Source organism: Polyodon spathula, chromosome 18 (genome assembly GCF_017654505.1).
Source record: "Polyodon spathula isolate WHYD16114869_AA chromosome 18, ASM1765450v1, whole genome shotgun sequence".
Classification (NCBI taxonomy): Eukaryota; Metazoa; Chordata; class Actinopteri; order Acipenseriformes; family Polyodontidae; genus Polyodon; species Polyodon spathula.
Window position 1 is genome coordinate 4,326,730 of NC_054551.1, and position 21,634 is coordinate 4,348,363.

The 21,634-nt window shown below is 39.9% G+C and overlaps 2 protein-coding genes across 3 annotated transcripts; both read left to right on the top strand.

The window, feature by feature from the left end:
- The first annotated feature begins 39 nt into the window (after positions 1 to 39).
- rpusd1 (RNA pseudouridine synthase domain containing 1) lies at positions 40 to 4,016 on the top strand. 2 transcript variants are annotated; one of them, XM_041277153.1, is made up of 6 exons: positions 40 to 136; positions 351 to 545; positions 923 to 1,046; positions 1,392 to 1,494; positions 1,582 to 1,683; positions 2,143 to 4,016. In XM_041277153.1, exons 2-6 carry the CDS (start codon positions 361 to 363, stop codon positions 2,547 to 2,549), a joined length of 921 nt encoding a protein of 306 aa, XP_041133087.1. In that variant the 5' UTR covers positions 40 to 136; positions 351 to 360; the 3' UTR covers positions 2,550 to 4,016. The 2 variants fall into 2 exon arrangements, with proteins under 2 accessions (XP_041133087.1, XP_041133088.1); XM_041277154.1 differs by lacking the exon at positions 40 to 136 and having other exon boundaries at positions 143 to 545.
- A 4,299-nt stretch (positions 4,017 to 8,315) lies between these two features.
- Positions 8,316 to 21,574, top strand: ern2 (endoplasmic reticulum to nucleus signaling 2). Its single transcript, XM_041278397.1, has 21 exons — positions 8,316 to 8,670; positions 11,929 to 12,046; positions 12,259 to 12,292; positions 12,426 to 12,498; positions 12,903 to 12,975; positions 13,199 to 13,423; positions 13,959 to 14,214; positions 14,875 to 14,953; positions 15,196 to 15,349; positions 15,494 to 15,615; positions 15,945 to 16,139; positions 16,576 to 16,846; positions 16,961 to 17,051; positions 17,240 to 17,429; positions 18,002 to 18,101; positions 18,355 to 18,554; positions 18,756 to 18,903; positions 18,987 to 19,114; positions 19,257 to 19,380; positions 19,578 to 19,645; positions 19,867 to 21,574. Exons 1-21 carry the CDS (start codon positions 8,593 to 8,595, stop codon positions 20,113 to 20,115), a joined length of 2,976 nt encoding a protein of 991 aa, XP_041134331.1. The 5' UTR covers positions 8,316 to 8,592; the 3' UTR covers positions 20,116 to 21,574.
- The last annotated feature ends 60 nt before the right edge of the window (positions 21,575 to 21,634 follow it).

Below are 21,634 nucleotides of genomic sequence, written 5' to 3' on the forward strand. Positions count from 1 at the left end.
GTCGGGCTCCGCTCTGCTGTTAATCCCGCCCACCTGTTTAATGTACACAATGTGGTGACATAGGAAGAGATTTGCTAATATTATGTAATGTCAGTGTTTACACAGGGGTAATTAACAGTTAAACAAAAAATATCAGGTTTGTACAAATATTCAATTATAATAAGCATCTATCCTGTAGTTATTATTTTATTATAGTAAATATATCATACTGAATAATGCAAAACGTCAGCCAAACAATATTGGTAGTACCCACGTGTTGTGGCGAACCTTTGTTTTTATTTTACATTTATGCAGCTGCCTTACCTATTGGTGTGTGATTGTGTTATTGCCATGTGATTTTGTTTTAACAGGACCCCTCCCATGATGGAGCCGGCCAACATCGATAACCTGTGTATTCTGTACCAGAGCTCCAACTTCATCGTGGTGAACAAGCACTGGGACATCCGTATCGACAGCAAGATGTGGTACGAGAAGCAGACTGTCCAGAGCCAACTCAAACAGAGGTTCCCCGAGCTAGCAGACCCAGACACGTACTACGGGTTCAGGTGACTAGATTCACGCTCAAAACACGTAACTAGCAGTGTGTGTTGTATTATTGTAATGTAACCGAGTACAGGTTGCAGTTTTGCATGTAGACTGTACCCATTTCTTTGCTCTTATTTCTGTTCTCTTAAAAAAATGGGGCTGAGGAACTGATTTGCCAGTGTGTGTTACAGTTTGCCATTATCTTTGCAGCTTTGAATATTATAAAACTAAGCCATTACAGTCGCATGTGGTTATAAACAGATATTTACATTTTACCTATGTATGCATGTATATATGTATTGCACTATATTTTGCTATACACGCATTGCTTCGTAACTGTTTAACAAGAGTCCCTGTGGATGTATTTCTAACCCTTTCATATTTATTCCTCCCCCAGATTTTGCCACCAGCTGGACTTCTCCACCAGTGGTGCTCTATGTGTTGCTCTGAATAAGAGCGCTGCTGGGAAGGCCTACAGGTGTTTCAAAGAGCGGTTGGTCACCAAGGCCTACCTTGCGCTGGTAAAAAACATTTAATACAAACCCCACTGGTGATAAAGCAATTCCTAACTCTGCCTCACCTAACCTAACCCTTGAGAGATAAGATGGTGATGGGAAATGGCCAAGTTTTTAATTGGCTTTTTAGCATTCCCAAATTGTTGGTTCAGCATGTCGCACACACATACAAAATGTACAATTATCAGGGCCTTTATTTTCAGTTTAATGTTTTTTTTTTTTTTTTTTTTTTTTTACTGGGTTTTACAACAGCTATACTTGTATAAAATAAAAACACAAAGGGCTTTGATAATCATGTATTTAGAAGCACAGCCTAACTTGCTGTTATTCTGTCCCATGTCTTTGCACCAGGTGAGGGGGCATGTGAAAAGTAGCAGGATGACTGTTGATTATGCGATTGGTAAAAACACTACAGAGGGAATGACACACATGATGTGTATTGAAGGAACACACGGTGAGACCTCTTCACTCGATCTCTTATTGTTATGCATGTCGTAGCTTTACAACGATCAAACCTGTATTCTTTCTTGTGCTTGGCCAGGTTGTGAGAATCCCAAGCCATGTCAAACTGAGCTGATCGTCTTGGAATATGGAACTTATGATGGAGACCCAGTGACGAAAATTCTGCTGAAGCCCTTAACAGGTATGTCCAGCCTCAGTACCAAGTATGAGCATGGCAGGATTTCCCACAATACACATTGTAACAACCATTTTGGTCCAATAAAATATATATTAAGATATCTGGAATTCAGTACTGAAAGGTGGACACACACGACAAAACCTAAACGAACCTTCAACACTGATCACTTACAGAATTCCTCATTTCTTACTTCTGTAGAGTGAAATTCGAGTTCTTTAAATTGTTATTTCAGTGTTGATGTCATTCTCGCGTTATAATTTGTCCATTAGCAGTCAGCATGAGCAGCTCAGCAAAACATGCTGCAGAATTCTTCCCTCTGCATTGGTCATTGCTGCCCTCTAGTGGTACATCATTCAAAGTTCAGGGAAAGTAGGTTGATGTTGTAGGTTGTATTGCATTGATGAAGGCACTAGCTGAGACTTTTACCTACGTGGCTTTAGTTTAAGTTTTACCTTATAACAGGCAGGACCCACCAGCTGAGAGTGCATTGCAGCGCCATCGGGCATCCCATTGTGGGCGACTTCACCTACAGTCTGAAGAAGGACTGTGCGCCATACCGCATGATGCTGCACGCCTACTTCCTGCGCATCCCCATGGAGGCAGAGCCAACTGAGGTCACGGCCTGTGACCCCTTCCTGACCTCCATTGACCCCAAGTGGGTCCCAGAACGAAGGGAGCAGAAGCTGGAGAGGCTTGTCCAGGAGCTAAAGGACCAGGATGTGGCGGATCAGGACCTGGCTGAGGAACACAGGAGACAAAAAGAGCTGCTGACGAAACAAGATCAGGGCAGAGCTGAGAACAACGTCATGGAGAGCGAGGAGCAGAGGGTGCAGTGTGAGCAGTGGCTGGCTGAGTGGACATTAGATTAAATAATTGAGCACAACATGCTGCGTATGCCTAAAGGGTGAATGGCCCTGGTGGCCGCCCCTTAGAGGTCAAAGGCAGTAACGGTTACAGCATTTCCATCAACTAGCTTGTTGGATTTTGATGTTACAGATTGGACTATGGTAGTTGGTATAAGTGTAATCCACAGTTCTGAGAGACAAACAGGCAGGTTTACCCCATTTTTATCAAGCGTACTCTAAATAATATGTCCTATTAGGCACTGTGACCACCTAACCCATATGTGCGTGTTACAGCTGGTTTCCCTGATCCTGATTAGCACTAATCTTGGATTACCTAATGTTGCCTTAGGTAAGGTGGTACAAGATATTTTCTGAAACCAGACAGATTATCCTCCAAACCGTTGAATTATTCCCTTTTCTTGGAGGATAGTTCTGCTATAACTGCAGTTGACCTGTGTGGGTACTACAGTTACTGTCTTACCTTAAGGCAGCATATATGGATCTGTTATGCATTATATATTGAAGTCATGCTAAAAACAGCAGATAATTCAATGAGTATTTTGAAAACTGATTACATGTTCTATTGAACGAAGCAGTTTTGCAGAATATTTGTGTTTTAGATTTTGACATACCTGTGGATTCAGACCTCTACTGTGTCCTTTTCACTGATACCTCCTTGCAGCTATTTTATATGCGCAGTTGGTTGATTTCGGGCAGAACTAGTGACAATTTAATATTTTTGAAGTTAATGTTGTATAATTCTTTTTAACGTGGAAGAGACAGTGCTTCAATCCACATTTTATCAATTTTGCCCCATTTTATTTTTATTTTTTACTTTTCAGTGTAAATTACATTGACGCCCACATTGCAGTCACTACAGTTTCACAACTTCCCCAGTTTTTCTTTTTTATAAAAATTTTAAAAAGGTTTGCAATCCTGCTGCTTAGAGACTTGTTGTTTATTTGTTCTTTTTTTAAATAAGGCATTATTTTTCCTTGGGAGGTTAAAATAATGCATGAAAGCAATAGAAAAAGACCTTTTTCCACAGCCAAAATACAACTTTCAGCAGTAACATTTACCATATTTGGTTGACTAAAGTGTTTGTTGGGGCACCATGGAAGTACACTTTTATCATTTTCTTTATGTTAAGTTATTAGTGTATTCGTTTGTGATAATGTTTGTTTATTCAGCCCTGCACCTTATGTGATTAGCAGCTCCACAGGAACTCTTGAGAATTTTACACACAGAACCTTTGCACATTCCTCATTCCTCTAGGGCGGCTTGGGGTGATCAAATAAAAGGCAATTTTAGCCAAACATGACGCCTGATTCTTACTGCAATTACTTGAGTGTTATGTTTTTCTATTAACTTTTTTATACTTTCAGTGTGACGGTTCTCTGAACTGAGTGCGGAACTGCTGACACTGCTGTGCAGAGAAGTAAAAACAAAACACAGTATTTGAGATTAAGAACATAAGAAAGTTTACAAACGAGAGGAGGCCATTCGGCCCATCTTGCTCCTTTGGTTGTTAGTAGCTTATTGATCCCAGAATCTCATCAAGCAGCTTCTTGAAGGATCCCAGGGTGTCAGCTTCAACAACATTACTGGGGAGTTGATTCCAGACCCTCACAATTCTCTGTGTAAAAAAGTGCCTCCTATTTTCTGTTCTGAATGCCCCTTTGTGTAATCTCCATTTGTGACCCCTGGTCCTTGTTTCTTTTTTCAGGCTGAAAAAGTCCCTTGGGTCGACACTGGCAATACCTTTTAGAATTTTGAATGCTTGAATTAGGTCGCCACGTAGTCTTCTTTGTTCAAGACTGAACAGATTCAATTCTTTTAGCCTGTCTGCATATGACATGCCTTTTAAGCCCGGAATAATTCTGGTCGCTCTTCTTTGCACTCTTTCTAGAGCAGAAATATCTTTTTTATAGCGAGGTGACCAGAACTGCACACAATATTCGAGATGAGGTCTTACTAGTGCATTGTACAGTTTTAACATTACTTCCCTAGATTTAAATTCAACACTTTTCCCAATGTATCTGAGCATCTTGTTAGCCTTTTTTATAGCTTCCCCACATTGTCTAGATGAAGACATTTCTGAGTCAACAAAAACTCCTAGGTCTTTTTCATAGATTCCTTCTCCAATTTCAGTATCTCCCATATGATATTTATAATGTACATTTTTATTTCCTGCGTGCAGTACCTTACACTTTTCTCTATTAAATGTCATTTGCCATGTGTCTGCCCAGTTCTGAATCTTGTCTAGATCATTTTGAATGACCTTTGCTGCTGCAACAGTGTTTGCCACTCCTCCTACTTTTGTGTCGTCTGCAAATTTAACAAGTTTGCTTACTATACCAGAATCTAAATCATTAATGTATATTAGGAATAGCAGAGGACCTAATACTGATCCCTGTGGTACACCACTGGTTACCACACTCCATTCTGAGGTTTTTCCTCTAATCAGTACTTTCTGTTTTCTACATGTTAACCACTCCCTAATCCATGTACATGTGTTTCCTTGAATCCCAACTGCGTTCAGTTTGAGAATTAATCTTTTGTGCGGGACTTTGTCAAAAGCTTTCTGGAAATCCAAATAAACCATGTCATATGCTTTGCAATTATCCATTATCGATGTTGCATCCTCAAAAAAATCAAGTAAGTTAGTTAGACACAATCTCCCTTTCCTAAAACCATGTTGACTGTCTCCCAGGACCCTGTTACCATATAGGTAATTTTCCATTTTGGATCTTATTATAGTTTCCATAAGTTTGCATATAATAGAAGTCAGGCTTACTGGTCTGTAGTTACCTGGTTCAGTTTTGTTTCCCTTTTTGTGGATCGGTATTACGTTTGCAATTTTCCAGTCTGTCAGTACCACCCCTGTGTCAAGAGACTGCTGCATGATCTTGGTTAGCGGTTTGTAAATTACTTCTTTCATTTCTTTGAGTACTATTGGGAGGATCTCATCCGGCCCAGGGGATTTGTTTATTTTAAGAGCTCCTAGTCCCTTTAACACCTCTGCCTCAGTTATGCTAAAGTTATTTAAAACTGGATAGGAACTGGATGACATGTGGGGCATGTTGTCAGTATCTTCCTTTGTAAAAACTTGTGAAAAGTAATCATTTAATATATTTGCTATTTTTTTTTCTTCATCTACGATTTTGCCATTTGTATCTCTTAAACATTTAATCTCCTCTTTGAATGTTCTCTTGCTGTTGTAATATTGGAAAAACATTTTGGAATTGGTTTTAGCTCCCTTAGCAATGTTCATTTCTATTTCTCTCTTGGCCTTTCTAACTTCCTTTTTGACTTGCGTTTGCAGTTCCGTGTACTCTTTCTGTGTACTTTCTTTTTGGTCCTTTTTTAATTCTCTGTAAAGTGCCTTTTTTCGCTGAATATTTTTTTAAATTGATCTATTAAACCATTTTGGCAATTTAGTTTTACATTTAGATTTGTCTACTTTAGGGATGTAATTGTTTTGCGCCTCTAGTACTACATTTTTGAAGAATAACCATCCTTCTTCTGTGGGTGTTTTCTCTATTTTACTCCAATCTACTTCTGTTAGTCTCTGTTTCATACCTTCATAGATTGCTTTTCTAAAATTGTAAACCTTAGCTTTAGTCATTACTTTTGGGGTTTTAAAAAACACTTCAAATGAGACCATGTTGTGGTCTGAGTTTGCCAGTGGTTCTCTGACCTCTGTTTTAGTTATTCTGTCTTCGTTATTTGAAAAGACTAAATCAAGGCATGCCTCCCCTCTAGTCGGTGCCTTGACAAATTGTGTTAGGAAGCAGTCATTTTAGTCATTTCCACCATTTCAATTTCATCCTTCGTGCTACCCATCAGGTTTTCCCATTTTATATGGGGGAAGTTGAAATCCCCCATTAGTATGGTTTCTCCTTTGCTACACGCATTTCTAATGTCATTGTATAAGAGATTATTTTGCTCACCGTCTGAATCTGGCGGTCTATAGCATGCTCCTAGATTGCTTTATAGACCACTCAAAGTTTGCAAAAAAAAATAAGTAATATGAAGCTACTTGCTCTTAATCTACATTGGGTTACAATAACAATGCATGCATACTTATTGTTGTACAATTCTAAATACCTCTAAATGAGTTTGTGCTTTATTACAAAGTACTGTATCTTGTTCAGTTATCACCATTATTCAGCTATTTGGATTAAGAACAGTGTCTGTTGGTGCTGTGTTTGGTCTGTTTTGTGCTCATCTTGTTTTGTACTTTGTATCGATAAATGTGAAAATACATCTATTATATACAAATTACATTGTATTTATAAATGGGGAATGAAATAAAACAGATATTGCTGTCAATAGACTTTATTCATTTTTGGAGGTGGTGTGAGAGAAGTTGTGTGCATGTTAAATACCTATTTCTGTGCACCAGTGGTCAGAATGCCTGGTGGTAAAAAAGCTTTTAAGTGTGGTCAGTTCTATTTCTTTACTTTTATTTGTTTGGGTCTTCCAGACTTTTTAAGGTCTGTAAAAAATCTTCATTGTAAATCAAAACTTTACATGTATCGCAAATTCAGATCTAAGACAAACTTTGCATAAACCTTGCTGTATGTACTGACTTTTTGTAGATTTTGGTTTTGGGCCAACCATAAGCATTGTTTCATATTCACAAGCAAAATGACCTGTTCCTTCTACAGGTTAATGGTAGCACTGCCACAATACAAAAGAAGGTGATGTCATGTAATTTCCCGCAATCATTATAATAAAAACGAATGACATAATGGCATGTTTTTTTTGCCAATTGAGATAATTTAGTAAGCCACCTGACATTTTCCAATACAAAGGAGGAGCTGTAACAGTGAGGTACAACATGTATGAAAGAAGCCATTATTTCAGTAAGTCAGTACACTTATTGGTCACTAGAGGAGTCGCACAACAAGGATCTTGCTTACACATATACATCCAAATTGATAAATTCATTGTGACGGCTCCTCCTAAACAAACAAGCAAAGTCCATTAGTATGGTCTAAGATTAAATAAAGGCTTGGCCATACTTGAGCAATATTTAATTTATAGCAATTAATCTCACCTTAAACAAATGTGCTGATATTTTTTTCACTGTTAGAGCTGTGTGGGACCTTTTCAGAAAATTATTTACGAGAGTTATTTAAGAATGATGGGAAGTTTGTGAATAGCTCAAAATGAAGTACTGCATATACTGATACAGCTAGTTACTTTTGGAGAATGTAAGCAAACTGGACTATCAACAATCTTGTAGTTTCATGCAAAGTCCTACCAATAGGAATCTCTGTGGTCCAGTGGTTAAAGAAAGGGGTTGTAATCACAAGGCACCTGGTTCAAATCCCAGCTCAAGCGCCTTCACATTTATTTTTTTCTTTCATGAGGTTTGCTTTCTGATGAAGTACTTCGTGCAGGTAAGAATGTTAGAAAACAGCCACAGTTAAACTGAAAATGCTTGGTTAAATGATTTAAATATATTTCATTGTTTTTATGCAGTGCGTATTCACAGTAAGCCTAAAAGAAAATACTGGGGCACACGTGACAATGAAACATTATGTAACATAAAAAGAAAAAGTCTTTTAGCGTTTTGGTGAAATCAAACAAAATATAGAGAAAACAGTCTTTGCAATCTCTATTATGCCCGATGAAAGAAAATTCCCTTTCACCATCAGCGAGTTCCACGTGTCCCAAGCCTGACACCACGCTTTCTGTTGTTATTATCCTGACCCGTCTCTTCACTGCTGCAATTGGACAGTCCTCTCCGCTGGCCTCTGCTCATTGTCAGAGTGATCTTTCACTCCCATGTAACTCCTGTGTTTGACAGTTAACAGCAGCGCATCAGCGACGTCACCAGTTCCGCCTGAACACGGAAATGTGGGATATGTGTTTTTATCCTAGACTGGTCCTCTCCTGCATAATAATTTCAGACTGAGCAAAACACTGTGGTGACACATGTGTTAGATACGCGGTAAAAACAAACCGAGATTAAGATGGAAGCTACAGGAGAAATAAAGAAACAGCCTGTTTCAGATTTGTAATTGTATTACTGCACGGGTGCGGCTTTCCAGAAATGATGGAGATGGTTCCATTCCTGACTGCTGTAACCCACGCGCTGCTGCTAATCATAGTGGGCAAAAACTTTCTTAAGGTAAGATCATGTCGATTTCCAACCAAACATTACATATTAAGTTGATCAAAAGTTGCGCGACTATTAAAATTAAGCATATACACCTACTAGAAAATGCAGAGTTAAATAGATTTACAAAAAAAGAACAGTTTTCATTAATTGCCATGTGTAAAGTATTCGTTCATTGATTCGCGGTATTTAGGAGTTTTACGGTGTATTGTGTGTCTAGACAAACATTTGTGTGCATCGTAAAGAATTTATCTGCGCATCCTCACAAGAAACTTGAGAATTGGCACTAACCAGTAAGAAAAGCAGGTCCATCACAGACCAGCACGGCCGTAGGACGAGTGTAGCAGCAGCTTTTTTTTTTTAAACAATAACGAGGCGATACCCAGAATTAAAGACGTCTTAGTTTACCCGAAGTGGCAGGCCTCCTGTGCAATACAATTTAATACTGTATTCGTAATACTGAGGGTCCAGTTCAAACACTTTGATAATAATAAAAATAACACAGCCGCAAATGTGTTTTCATGTGTTTTATCCTCTCAGGCAGATGTTGAATAACACCTGTCTACATTATGCGTGCAATACAGAAACAAAACCTGCGTTGAATAATACTTTAATAGACAGTAAAACATGCAGCTATGCCTCAGATACGTCTTGTGTACTTTTTTGCATTGACGATCAGAAACTAAGCTTACCCATTAAGTACTATGATTTTTTAGTTTTGTTGAAAAAAAGAAACCCTTTTTTGATGGTTGAAAAAAAAGTTGTTTTGGAAGTCTGGACTCCACCCTAACTGTGCACTCACTTAAGAGCAGGGTGTGTTTGATTCAAATTTTATAACTGACTCTGTGACTTTACTACAGATAGGCATTGAAAAACAATACCGAACCACTGTAGAAATCAGAAAGATTCGGAAATCGTGTAACCAAAAAAAAAAAAAAAACCTCACTGAAATGCTTTGAATGAAAGCCCAGTTGTGCTTGGCTGTTATCACTGAGTCACACCTGTCTTTATATACGCTTCTTTCCTTTGGCAGTGTTTGCAAAGCTGGGGGGCAGAAACTTTTGTTTGACTCTGTATTTGAATCAGTAATTTTACTGCGAACAAACAACTAAGCAATAACATTCAGGTTTCTGGAAGCCAGAAGTTACGTTCAGCAAATACACACAATAAACTAAATTCAGCTTAAGCATTTGGCAAACTGAAATCTTAATGTTGTCTCTGACAAAGTTAATATAGATAGGGCAGTATATTGCATTTTACATCTGTTGTGCTGTCCTAATATACAGTTGCTATAACTTTTCACTTGCAGGCTGCCAAAAAGTAAACTGGAGAGTTATTCCTCATTTCCACTGTCTTCACTGAGTCATAGCTAAGCTGCGCGGTGTGGGAGGTGTAGTTAAAGACGGCTGACAGCGTTCCAGTATCATATTGTCAGGGATAGCTGACCCAGAAAATAGGAGTGCAGCAGTAAAGGTCATAGTGCAGCAGTGAAAGATGGATTGTGGGATTGGTTGAATATATGCAAACAAGTGAAGATGAACGAAGTTGAACAAACGTTTGCCTCTGTTTTTATTTTCAGTCTTTACATAGCGGTCAGTAGTCTTATTAATAAGGTTTAAAACAGCTGCCATTGTTTGAAATAGTTAGCACACGCCTTTCGATTAGGTAATTCTGCACAGCAATTTGGCCCCGTTGGGTATGAGCTGTGAAAATGTACGGTCTGAGGTGTAGCTAAGGTACAGTGGAAACACACTCCAATGGCCAGCGCAGCTATACCTGGGAAAAGGAGGCTTTAGTGAATGTTGCAGGAAAGGCATAAAGCAAAGATGTTCAGGAATGCTTAGGAATTTGCTGATTGTTATGTAGGGAACGGTGACAGACATAACAGAGCAGCTTCTGCAGAATGCTAGCTTTGAGTGTAACTAGCTAACAAAATACATAGGCTGCTACACAGTGTGGGATGGGACTCAGAGTCTGATTTTAAAGCAGTCTAAGAAATTCCTTGTTTTAATGTGAGCTCAACCAGCTTAGACAGCAGTTAGAGAGGAAAAGCACAGGCAAAGCCTGCAATGGGAGACTACAGTAGTCACATGCCTGGTGCACGGTGAAAATGCCTTTGGTTCAGTTTAAAACACAACCTCACAATATCAAACCCAGCACATTGCCACAGGCAGCCTGGAACACACCCTCCCTTTTGTGATAACAGTTTAGGACCGGGATCCAGGATGTCCTGTTCTCAAAACAGCAACCAGGTCATAGTGCCCCTGTGTCAACTGACTGGATATTCCACTTCTTTTTTATCTCAGAGTACAAGTAAAGCTGCATTGTAAACAGTATGTAAAGTCTATCTCTGCAGAAACAACCAGTATGTTTTCTCTAACATTATTAAATATTTTATTGCATAAAACCATTCAACATTTCTTTACTGTATTTTATTGTACATGGTTGTCTGTCCGTCCTCTGTATAGTCATGTACACCAGCACACAGTTTAGTAGCAACACTTAGTTTAATTTACTGAGCATAGCATTACATCTTGAAAAGATTTCTCCTAACACCTAGTCTCAGTACATTTATGTAGCAGGCAGCAGTCGTAGAAGTGAAACAACATCAGTTTTAGATGAGATATATTGCTTGAGGTTAACTGCCTTATCTGACAGCTACAAACCACAGAACAAAACACCAGATACAAACAACCGACAAATTGCAAATTCACCATTAAACCGAACTGTGTGTTACCTATAATGATTTATGATGTGCACTAATGAACGCTGAACAGTGACATTAGTTCAAAATTGGAATATGTCAATTGCACAAGGATTTTACTGTAATCAATGGTATAGTATTTTTGCAGGTTTTGTAGTGCATTGGTAAAATTGGTATGTTCAAGCAAGGAGATATTGCTTTCAATCTCTTATCAGGTGTCACTATTGTCAAAGAGTCTTGCAGCAAAAGTCTGTGCAAGTGGTGCACAGCGAGGGCTGTTATAACCTGTCACAACAATACCCTTGATTATTTAATTCACCTGTTAGTTAAAACCTGATGTAGAATGGCTCTCCAGGACCAAAATTGTGTGCTTATGGTCTATGCAAAGTTCAATCACATGTTTTTGGCAAGCAGTTTTAATGGATCGCTCACAGCCAAGCAGTGAACCCCTGACTGAGCGCCTGCTTGTGTGCCAGGAGGTCTCTGTTTGGGTTCCAGGGTTCTTGATGATCAGTTCCAGGTAGTTTCAGCCGGCGGTTTCAGGCGTTTTCTCTGTTGTGTTGCAGTGTCAGGCTGGTAATTCGGTCACTCTCCCAGAAACACTGCTCTTTGTGTCCACTTTGGATGGAAATCTGCATGCTGTCAGTAAACAAACCGGGGACATCAAATGGACTCTAAAAGAAGGTGAGGGGATATACCCGTCAGTAGAACCCACTTGTGCTTTGTATATAATATCATCTAGGATGCTGAATAGTGCTATATACACTGAGAGTCTAGTGAAAATCAGCTTGTCCCTTACATCACCTGAGATTCATGTCAATTCCTTATTCTTTATTGCAGTATTTTAACATGTTAGTATTCACTGCCCACTAACAGTGTTTTAAATTACCTTTCAGATCCAATCATCCAGGTGCCAGTGTATCTAACTGAGTAAGTACTGTTGTACACATTTGCACGTCAGTAACCTCTAACCAAAGTCCCAGTTGAGGCGGATTGAAATGTAGTTTGTTTGTTTTGTTTTGGCTACTTTCTGATTTCTGATGTGTCATGTTTATAATTGCAGACCAGGGTTTCTCCCCGACCCCAATGACGGCAGCCTGTATGTTTTCGGAGACAAAAACAATGATGGGTTGATGGTGAGTCCAACACTATATTAGATTACTGCAGCATTTAGAATGTAAAATAGTCTCTAAAGCTACGTTTCCCCTTTTTTGCTTAGTTTTATTTATTTTTTTGTTTTTTTTGTTCTTATTTATTGCGAGAGAAGCCCTGAACAGCTTTGCCTACGTGACTCCTGCTGGAGAGCACATTACAAACACAGCACTAAATATTCTCCAATGTCAAATCTCTATAGTTACTGTAATTTAATCTTAGAGGAGGGCACTTTTCACACAGTGATTCAATTCAGGGCATCTAACACCTTTACTTGGCAAAAAGGATTTGAGGCATTTTAATGCAGCGCTCTAAAAGTACTATTTATTTGTTAAAAACAGTAACTATTGGAGAATATTTCTAAGAAGTGCAAATGACTTTATTGCAGAAACTTCCGTTTACCATCCCAGAGCTGGTTCATTCATCCCCATGTCGTAGTTCTGATGGCGTTCTCTATACAGGTGAGACACACTGAACCACTACAGTCTTAAACTGTAAGACACTAAGGATTGTATTTTTAAGCTGTTTGCTCCATCTTTAACTAACTGCTATTTTTAAAAAGAAATAAACATCTAATTAATATACTGTAAACCAAGGGACCTTATTTATAATAATTCTAATAAGTGCAAAAATATATGTTCTTCTGTAAATAGGATTTAAAAAACTTATTTATGAATTTATCAGGAAAGAAGCATGACACATGGTTTGTAGTGGATCCCAAGACTGGGGAGAAACAAACGACTCTGACCACGGAGACCTCCAACAACATCTGTCCCTCTGCGCCGCTGCTGTACATCGGACGCTCAGAATACATGATCACCATGTATGACACTAAAACACGCGAAGTTCGGTGGAATGCAACATACAACGACTATTCAGCACCGCGTTGTGATGAGAAATATGACTACAGTAAGTACTTTGTCTAAGCGCTCCCTGTCATTTACTCACATTTAAAAACAAGTGACTAAACTTACATAATAAAGGCTGTTGCAATGTTTTTATTCCAGACCCACAATACAGCCAACAACTAGCTAACTGCTTTAGGTCTTATTTACTTTACAATAGATCATAAAGACACATCTCGTGGTTCAGCTCCTTTGCATACACTGCGTCATGACGCGTCTCCTTTTCCTAATAATGGGCACATCCTGTTTTTATTGCAATTATATGATGCAGTGCCAAAATCCTTATAAACACATAACAGTACTTTTTCAGTTTTCCCATGCTTAGTTATGTTTTTGCCATAGTTCGACATGATTTACCACAGAGTTTATTATGCTTTGTGACTCCTCTTTGTCCTTTACTGTGCCTGCTTTAAGATGCTTTTACCCTGGGAAACTTTTCTAAGGACATGCATTTATGCAGCTGGGTTTCTTCATGAAAACAGAACCAGATTCAATAATAGTGCAATTGTTCAAAGCTTGTTTTGTTTTTTTTCCTCCAGAGATGGCTCACTTTGCCTCGAATGGTGATGGCTTGGTAGTGACAGTGGACCGGGACTCGGGGGATATGTTATGGATGCAGAACTATGGCTCCCCCGTGGTGGGGGTGTATATCTGGCAGCAGGACAGTCTGCGCAGGATCCCTCTCCTCAATGTTGCCATGGAGACCTTGCGCTACCTCACCTTCCACTCCCAGAGCATTCGCATGATGAGCTACCAGTTCATGAAGGAGCAGGCCAGCACCAAGACACAGCTTGTGTAAGGCCTCTGCTCCTTATGAGTGTTTATTTACATGGTTGTCAGAGATTTCACGATTTCCGTGAACTGTACCCATTGCTGTGTAATATGTAGCTGCCCTGTGATTTCTTTAAAATGTCTTCAACGAAAAAAACACCAGTTGCATCAAATATTGGAAATATTTCTGCTAAAGATAGCTCTGTCCAGTACAAGAGCGTTTCACGTGTCTATTGTTATTTTTACATTTATTTTTTTATTTTTTATTTGATGCTTTACTGGTAGTGAAAGTAGCATGTCTTTAAAAGGTGGTTATAAAAACGAAATACAATTTAGCATTTGCTGTTTTTCAGGTAAGCATTTGAATGTGACAGCACTACTTTTTCTCTGCTTTAATTTAAATAAGTAAAATAATTATATCCAGAGTTATTTTTGTTACAATTATTTCCAAATCCCCCTCAAGTGGCACAGCTCACAGCTTTATCGTATAACAGATATTCCAAGTCACGCTCTGTAACTATGAAGAGAGTTTTATAAAACACTATGGCTGTTATTGTAGCAAGTCAGGTCAGAAGGACTCAAGGAATTTGGGGGGGGGGGGGGGGGGGGTATGGAAGGATTTATGGAAAGAACAAAGTCTGGAGTGAAAGCCATATTAAATTAATATAGTTTCTCTCTCTGCAGTCCCTCTTTATATGTTGGAAAGTTTGACACCAATTTCTATGCTTCGATCTCTCTGGTCCATGAAGGTGTGGCTATTGTGGTGAGTCTCTGTCTGTTTTTCAATTATCTTTCATATGGATGACTAATCCTGTGGCACCACTTGGCGATTTTATTATCATTTCAGTTTTAATGTAGAATTGGTTTGCAGTGGTACGTAAAATGCTGTATTACTAGACCAGTGAAAATCAAGTTTAAAAAAAAAACCTCGATCTGAAAGTAGCATTTAAGACAAAAATGTATATTCCCTAAATAAATAAAGCCTAATATTTCTTCTTCCTGCAGCCCAGGGGTATTACGTTGGCACGTATTGAAGGCCCTACAACAGATGATGTTACAGTACGGGTGGAAGGAGAGTGTGTCATTACTCCTAGCACTGACGTCAAGTACCCGCAGGGGAGCACCACCACCAACATTCACAACCAGTGGCTACTGATAGGTATGCTTTTCAAACGAATCACTATATTAAATATCTGTTAAAGTGTTATTTTAAATATATAATTGTTTTATTATAAGTAGACTCACTTGTGCTCTTGATGGTGCAAAAAAAACCCAACAACTTAAAGCTAGTTTTGTTTTCCAGGCCACCATGAGTTACCCCCTGCGGCCCACACCACTCTGCTCCGAGCATTCCCAGAGAACCTCAGGAGAGCGAGCGAGGCGGTTATATCCACCCGGCCCCAGAGACGGACCCTCTTCGATGATGTAAGCCACCTACAGTATTACTGGCCCTATCATTAGATTTCATGGTGTTAAATTTCCTTTTAGAAGTGTTTATTTTGAACAAATGCTGTAGTCGATATTATAACTTATTAATCTGTCATTCCTTTTTGTAAAGACTCGTTCTGATGTGTTTGTTTACAGTGGAGTATAGCATGCATTAGGATCGTCTCTGTTCATTTTGCCCATCATTGATGGTCGGAATAGCTGGATTCTAGTAATTTTATTCTACGATGTTACATGAGATTTATACAAAAAATAAATATCCCAGTCATGGTATAATGGACTTGAATCTGATTCCCTTTGTTACTCAGTTCCTGGCACTGAACGAGCCTGGGGATCTGCCCACCAGCGGTGAAGATGACGGGCGGCAGCGTTTCGATCCCCCTCAACACCAGGACCCCCCAGCAGAGCCTCTGCCCGAGTCTGTCGGGCAGGACATTGTGATGGCTACCATCATCGCAGTGCTGCTCGGGGGCTGGCTGGTCTTCACACTCACCTACCCCAAAGTGAGTTTCCACTTTCGACTGCTAGAGGCACACCCATGTCTGAGTTATAGTGTCGCAGGCCTGTGTGTACCCTATGATTAAGGGCTGTCAAATATTAACCATGCATGGTGACCTCATATGGGGCGGATACAAAAATCTCTCTTCTAGTCTTTATATGAAGACATATGGAAGATGCAAATGAATGATAGCTGGAGATTGTGTATTACCTTTGTCACATATCAGAATGCCTTTTTTTTCACCATGTAAAGCAATGGAAAAATAATTTCGATGAAAAATATATTTATAATGTGTCCAGCACTACTGCAAATGTTGTTTTTTTCCAGCTATTTTCAGTATTTCATGCATGCACCGGTTAAAGTAAGGGGAAGTAAATGGAAAGCTAGCAGCAGTCGATGGTGTGGTATCTTGAATATAGTTTCCCTCTCCTCTTTCTCAGAGACTGAAGCGCCAGCAGCGGCTGCAGCAGCAGCAGTTGGAGCAGGAGCTGGAGTCAAAGCTGCAGCTACTCCAGTCTCAGTCCCAGCAGCCTCCTCCCCCTTCCCCGATCCGGCGCTGCAGCACTGAGAACACAGACGTGACCACACAGACTTCCATGAGGGTGCCCCCTGCTGGCTCTGACTACTACAGTAATTCCAAGTCAGACAGGAACATCTCTAATGGTTCTGCGCAGCACCAACACTCCACCTCCAGCGCAAGCACCATCGGAGGTAAAAAAAACACATTAAAATACAGCGAGCGGAACGTGCAACCAGTTTTGTGTTTGTGTGTTTTAATCAACCCAAGATTATTTAATTTTCTCTTTCCTTTTAAACTTGTTTAAGATGTTGAAACTGATGAAGTGGTCATTGGCAAGATTTCTTTCAAGCCCAAGGATGTGCTCGGCCACGGAGCAGAGGGAACATTTGTCTTCAGGTAAGAAGGTTGTCCCTGTGCTGTAACAAGGCAGGCTTGTGCCTTTCCTACCCCTGGGTAAGGCAGAGCTTTCCACTTCATGTTAGCGCAGGTCATTTTGTGAGTTCTCCCTTGGTGCTGAAGTGTGAAGTTGTGTTCTGCCATTGCTTTGCTCGTATCGAACGCTCTTCCATATTCTACCCATGCAGAGGCCGCTTTGACGACCGGAACGTGGCCGTGAAGCGAATCCTCCCAGAGTGCTTCGACTTCGCTGACAGGGAGGTGCAGCTTCTCCGCGAGTCAGACGAGCACCCCAATGTCATCCGCTACTTCTGCACCGAGAAGGACAAGCAGTTTTACTACATTGCCACAGAGCTCTGTGCAGCCACGCTGCAGGAGGTGAGGCAAAACAGCTGTGTCAAAACCGACAAAGTTATGCCAAAAATATAGAATAACATTAATCTACTCAGATCTCTTAAGAAATTGGGTAAACCACTTTGAAAATGTTTTTTTTTTTAAACTTCAGGGTTGCATGTTCTGCCACTTCTTCAGGAGCTCCACTGCTGTGCAATGTCTTGTTACCTGACAGGCAGTTTTTTTCCATGCACTATTAATGTTGTAGCTATAGGAGTGGTTGTTCTCCTTTTCAGGGGTCATTATTTGGCTCTAGAGTGACCCCTGCTGGAGTAACTGAGCTCCTGCATGATTGAAGGTTCTGGGATAAATTCCTGGTCCAGTAACAAACTAGCTTTTTGAGCTTGTTTTTTCTAAAACTGTTCTGATATATAGTTGAAAAGATCCCAATGCATTCATGCAGCTTTTTTTTAGTTCTCTAGGTACAGTAATTCTGTAAACAGGGTGACGTTACATTTTTATTGTTGATGAATTGCAACATTTAGATGGTAATGCTATAGTGTTAGGAATGCTTTTTTTTAAATTTCCACACTTGCACTTTCAATATTTATTTTTAGTATGTTGAAGATCCCATATTCAACGCTCTTGAGATAGATCCTGTGACAGTTCTCCATCAAACAATGTCTGGTCTGTCTCATCTGCATTCCCTTAATATCGGTACGTGTAACATTTTTGCTGTATATGTGTTGAAGCTTTTCCAGTATTCTTCATATAAATTGAAGGTTACCTACTTAATAGCCAACATATTCTGCTTGTCAGATCAAGCAGATGGTACAGGTGCAGGGCACGTAGCCACAGTGGGCAGATTAAGGCATTTTTGGTAGAATTCAGCTGTTCACCACATTGGGGCTGCTTTAGTAAATCCTGACCCGGGTCCCTAAGAGTGCCTTCTGTGATTGTATGCCCCCAGTGCATCGGGACTTGAAGCCTCGGAACATCCTCATCTCCCTGCCGAACTCCCTGGGCAGGGTGCGGGCCGTCATCTCGGATTTCGGGCTGTGCAAGAAGCTGCCTGCGGGCCGGCATAGCTTCAGCCTGCGCTCAGGGATCCCTGGGACAGAAGGCTGGATTGCTCCTGAGGTGCTCCTGGACAAACCCAAAGATAATCCTGTGAGTGTTTATTTATTATTATTATTATTATTATTATTGAGTTTAATAAAGTAATAGCCACTCAATACATTTACAAGAATAACCTGAGCTTATTGTGTTCTGAAGAAGGGACCTACTCTACTGCTGTGTGGTCTTGTAGGCTTTTATTGATGAAGTAAGAAGGGGAAATAATTGCAAATTTTCCATTGTTATTTTTGGCAGACCTACGCCGTGGATGTTTTCTCAGCAGGCTGTGTGTTTTACTATGTCATCTCCAGAGGTCAGCACCCCTTTGGCGACACCATAAGACGCCAAACCAACATTCTGTCTGGGGCTTATACCCTTGACCACTTCTTGGAAGACTCTTACGGTAAGGAGACGCAAAAGTAGCCTGCCGTTGCTTGTGTCTTGCTGGACTAGCAGTGCTACAGCACGTGTGCCTTCTCATTCCAGAGGACGTCATTGCCGAGCACCTGATAATGCAGATGATCAGCAGCAAACCTCAAGAACGACCGTCCACGAGCTGTGTCCTCAAACACCCCTTCTTCTGGAGTCGAGAGAAGCAGCTACAGTTCTTTCAGGTGTGCTTTGAACCATTTAGCTTTAGTACCATTTTTCACCATTTGTCAAAGTCTTTGATTGATTAGGATCAAAAACAAATTCTGAATGAGCGACGCGCTTTACAGACTGTCTATTGTAAACTGAACTGTCTTCGTTTGCTAGGATGTGAGTGATCGTATAGAGAAAGAACCTGCAGATGGCCTTATTGTGAACAGGCTGGAGTCTGGGGGGAGGTCTGTGGTGAGAACCAACTGGAGGATGCATATTTCTATCCCTCTGCAGACAGGTAAAGAGTATTTTTGTAAATAGTATGCCAAATAACCCTTTATTTCTTACAGATGTGACATACAGAACCATTGTGATTTTTCTAACTGAGTGCAGGTTTAAAGTACAGTCTCTCTTTTAATATGTCGAATATAATGACAGTTATCTAGCATTCCTTTTATACAGTGCTTACTGTATTTTGTTTCTTTTCCCCCTAAGACCTGAGAAAATTTCGGACCTACAAAGGCAATTCGGTGCGTGATCTGTTAAGAGCGATGAGGAATAAGGTGTGTAAGCAAAACAAACATTGAACACTCTTCCATGTTCTACCCCTGTAGAGGCCGTTTTGACGACCGGAACGTGGCTGTGAAGCGAATCCTCCCGGGGTGCGGGGCTGACAGGGAGGTGCAGCTTCCCCGCGATAAACCATAGCCTTTCACTGTGTTAAAATGTGAACTAGTCAAATGTGGCTTCCCCAGTGTATCAACAAGCAGCTTTTGTCTTTCAGAAGCATCACTACCACGAGCTGCCGGTGGAGGTTCAGACTACGCTAGGGGAGGTTCCCGACCAGTTTGTTCAGTACTTTACTTCCCGGTTCCCACGCCTGCTCCTGCACACACACAGTGCCATGCAGATCTGTGCCCACGAGAGACTCTTGCACCCCTACTACTCCCAGGAGACGCACGCCAGCTCACAAACCCCCCAGCAGCAAGTAATAAACCAAAGTGCAGAGATACGTGCCACATGGAAGCAATAGGGCGGCTGACATTATTTTTAAAAGGTTTTAAACAGAAGCAGTAAAAACATCTTGGAATATATTCAAACAGGTTGGGTCTACAAGAGGAGTCCTGGGGTGTCAATGCAAAGCAATATTCAACATTAACAGTTCCCTCTATTACCTGGTTTTCTTTTTTGGAAGTCTCCCAGCCAAGTTCTGGCCTGGCCAGCTATGGGTAGATTCTGAGATTTGACCACTGAAACAAGGGATAAGACATTTGTCATGATCCTGCCTGTCCTGGGAGGAAAATTCTGGTAAGGTGTTGCACGGGAGGCCCATGGCCTTACTGAAGAGATTAACAACAGAAGTAATGAAGGGTTTAGTTACGTGAAGAATGTTGAGTTAAACAGAATACGGAATAAATCAGTATACAGAAACATAAATACATTGTAAAGTATTCCACGAAGTTGCATTGAGATGGATGAAGCAAGCATTAATTATTTAGGTGATTAGTTGTATGCACTGCAGCTTTTTATTCATTTCTCACATGGTGTATTACCTCAGCATAAGGCAGTAATAGGTTTTCAGTGACCAGAATACATTTCACTATTAAGGTATAACATTAATTGACAATCTATAGCAAAACTTGTATTAGTGTACCAAAAAAACCAGAAAAAAGTGTATCCTAACTTTAAACTGTTACTTGTGACCAGGAAACTAGCAACTGGTATAGTTTCTTGCAAGGCCTGCTGTAAAGCACGGTATCCAATTTATCAACATTTAGAACAGAAAACCACCTGCAATAAATTAGTCCCCAATATCTTTTTTTTTTTTTTTATAATCATGAATGCAAAACTTGGATTACTCTTTTATAACTTTTTATTCATGTTGATAAAAGTTTTTAGTTGGAAGGGGACAAATGGTAGTTAGTGGGACATTTTTTTGCTGTCACCACTTAAATTTCTAGATCTACAATATTTCAAGTGTTTTTATGAATTTATTTTAGTCAAGAATGCTAGATATACTATATTATTTATTTCCCTTTGTGGCAGTTTTATAAAATGGTTCTTGAAGTATTTCAGAAGGAACATGTGTGTTGGCTACTGTATTAAACACTGTTACTGGCTCGGTAATAAATAATCCAAACGCCAAATAGCAATTAAGTTTTCTAAGTGGAAAGTACAATTGTGAACCTGCTTTACTATACCTTCACACACACTGTCATGAATGTGCAGTCATTCTTACAATACTGCTACAAGTCACATTGCACAGGGTAGCTTTTGTTGGCGTAAATGTCATTTCAATTTAAAATCAAGTTTAACTATTGAATATGATGACTATGAAAGTGTAATTTCAGTGCAGAACGCAGAGGGGCACTTAAGACTTAAATTGCATTTGTATTTATATCACATGATGCATTAAATTTTGTAAATATTTGTGCGGTGAATGTCACTGGGGATATTTTGTACTGGATTTTTAAATAAATGGATACATAAATTTTATTTGTGTCACTTGTGAATGTGCAGCACATGGCTGCACTTAATCAAGATTGCTTCTG